This window comes from Cebus imitator, unplaced genomic scaffold (assembly GCF_001604975.1).
Source record: "Cebus imitator isolate Cc_AM_T3 unplaced genomic scaffold, Cebus_imitator-1.0 Scaffold179, whole genome shotgun sequence".
Taxonomy (NCBI): Eukaryota; Metazoa; Chordata; class Mammalia; order Primates; family Cebidae; genus Cebus; species Cebus imitator.
In genome coordinates this window covers 1,321,265-1,323,688 of record NW_016107494.1, presented here as the reverse complement: position 1 = coordinate 1,323,688, position 2,424 = coordinate 1,321,265, and the positions used below count along the sequence as shown (strand labels likewise).

Genomic DNA, 2,424 nt, shown 5'->3' with positions numbered 1-2,424 from the left:
AGGATTTAACTTCACAAAGAAAGCATGCTAGGTGCAGGTTCACTGTCTAAGAAGCATGGGAGGTTTATTGTCATTGCTTTTGAACATGTGTTAGCCATAAGGTAGTTACTATTGTTTATGAAAATGCTAATGTATATAAAAATATATTTTATTAATGCCTGGCACAGAGATTTACTCTGTAGAAGACATCAAAATTTGTTTAAACAAATGAATGAATAAATACACCATTTTCTCTACAGAAGTTCATACAGAACAGTTTAAAACCTGGGCATTTTGGTTGGATTGGATTACATGTTACATCCCAAGGAAATCTATGGATGTGGATAGATGAACGCTTTTTAGTTCCACAATTGTGAGTAGTTATTTGTAAGGGAGGGATGATAATGTTTATTGATAGAATTATTTTTTAAATTATGCTTCCTTACTTTCCATTCTTTTTGTCCTTCTTTCTCCACTTTCCCTCATCTTTAATTTTGTTTTCTTTTTTTTCCTTCCCCCTACCTTTTGTTTTTTTGCTTCTTCTCTTCTTTTCTATTAACTGATTTTGAAAAATGGGGATGGAAAGCATTTGTCACCTGGCATTTTATTGTCCAAAATTAATAATAATTTTTAAATTTCTAAACTGATTTAAATCTCATTTGAAATAATATTATGCAAATCTTTTTATGTGGTAAATGCAAAGACAAAATTCGCCTGTAAATAAAAGCAGCTGGAATATGTAGAAAGGTCTAAAGTTGAAATCAGAAAACATGAATTAAAAAATTTTGGCCTTCAGAAATTCAACTAAACATGTTGATGCCCCTTCCTTCCTTCCTCCCTTCCTTCTTTCCTTCCTCCCTCCCTCCCTCCCTCCCTTCCTTCCTTCCTTTTTTCAGCAGAGCCTTGCTCTGTGGCCCAGGCTGGAGTGCAGTGGCATGATCATAGCTCACTTGATAATGCAACCCTTCCGCCTCAGCCTCCAGAGTAGCTAGGACTACAGGTGTGTGCCAGTACACCTGGCTAACTTTTTGTGTGCTTTGTAGAGACGGGTTTTCTCCATGTTGCCCAGGCTGGTTTCCAACTCCAAACTATCACCCACCTCAGCCTCCCGAAGTGCTGAGATTACAGGTGTGAGCCACCACGCCCAGCCTGATACCTGTATATCAGTATAAAAAGAACAATGGTACTTTCTTTACATTGTTCTTATGTGAACGACATGAGGTATTGCATGTAAGAGTGCTTTAAAATTCTGATTTTCTTCTGTACTTTCATTTACTAGTCATATTGCCAGAACATTTGAGATGTGGTAAAAGCAAAGAACGTGGAGTGATAGTTCATTTCAGTTGATAGTTATCTGCTTCTAGGTACATCTATTCTACATTTATTATCCTTCATAAACATAAAACTAACATATGAAGTTGTATACATTTCCTGGACCTGCTTTTAGTACAATCTTTGAAAAATAAGTAATTTTTCTTACTAATTTTTATTATAATTTATATTATTTTTAATTTTTTAATTTTTGGGAAACTAGTATTACTATAAAGGTAACATATCCATTTTAAAAGTTTTATCTTATCGTTTAAGGGAAACAACACACATGCAGGTGGTTATAATAGTGTTCAGTTTATATTTTCTTAAATTATTAATAACTAGAAAAAATAGTTTACGAAATAGCTCTCTTCAAAGTCATTACATTCATACATCATGCATCATCCTACCTTATATTGTGGAAGTTATATAATAAATTTAAGAGTCATCTAATAGGTCTTACTTTGACTTAAAATCCTGGGTGGCTGGCTGCCTCCCAACTCACATTGTTATAGCATATCTATCATTGTGTAGTTTTTATTGAAAACATTTATTTTGGCATCTACTTACCATACACAAAATTATTTATGCTGCTATGTGGAAAATGAATAGATGGGAGACAAAATTGAAACTACGGAGGTCAGTGCAAAGGGTATGACTAGAGACGAGGGAGAGACAATGGTAGCTTGAGTCTAAATTGAGAAGCTGGGGGAAGTGAACGGATAGAAGGGATAATCTGGAAATAGAATACTCAGGTCTTGCAGGTACATGCAGTGAGAGGTTTGAGAGGTAAGGAAGAAGCTGGGATGTCTTCTAGTCTAGCTTGAGCTTGCATGGCGTTGTTACTAAGACAGGAAAGAGGGGAAGAGGCTGCATTAGCAACGAAAATTCCATTCTAAAACATGTGCAAAACGTTGGCTGCTGGAGAATTACCTATAAAAGTTTGGCTGGAGGAAACTTTAAAAGGTACTAACATTGGGCCGGGCACAGTGGCTCATGCCTCTAATCCCAGCATTTTGGGAGGTCAGGAGATCGAGACTAACTGGGCCAACATGGTGAAACCCCGTGTCTACAAAAAATACAAAAATTAGCTGGGTGTGGGGGCACGTGCCTGTAATCTCAGCTGCTTGGGAG

At 36.5% G+C, this 2,424-nt stretch overlaps 1 protein-coding gene across 1 annotated transcript in view; it reads left to right on the top strand.

Annotated features, from left to right (window-relative positions):
- Positions 1–2,424, top strand: part of KLRF2 (killer cell lectin like receptor F2) — a 14,907-nt gene that overhangs the window by 11,949 nt on the left and 534 nt on the right. Inside the window, exon 5 of the mRNA XM_017545446.2 lies at positions 240–352. Within this exon, the coding sequence (XP_017400935.2) occupies positions 240–352 (113 nt within the window). The remainder of the gene's footprint in view (positions 1–239; positions 353–2,424) is intronic.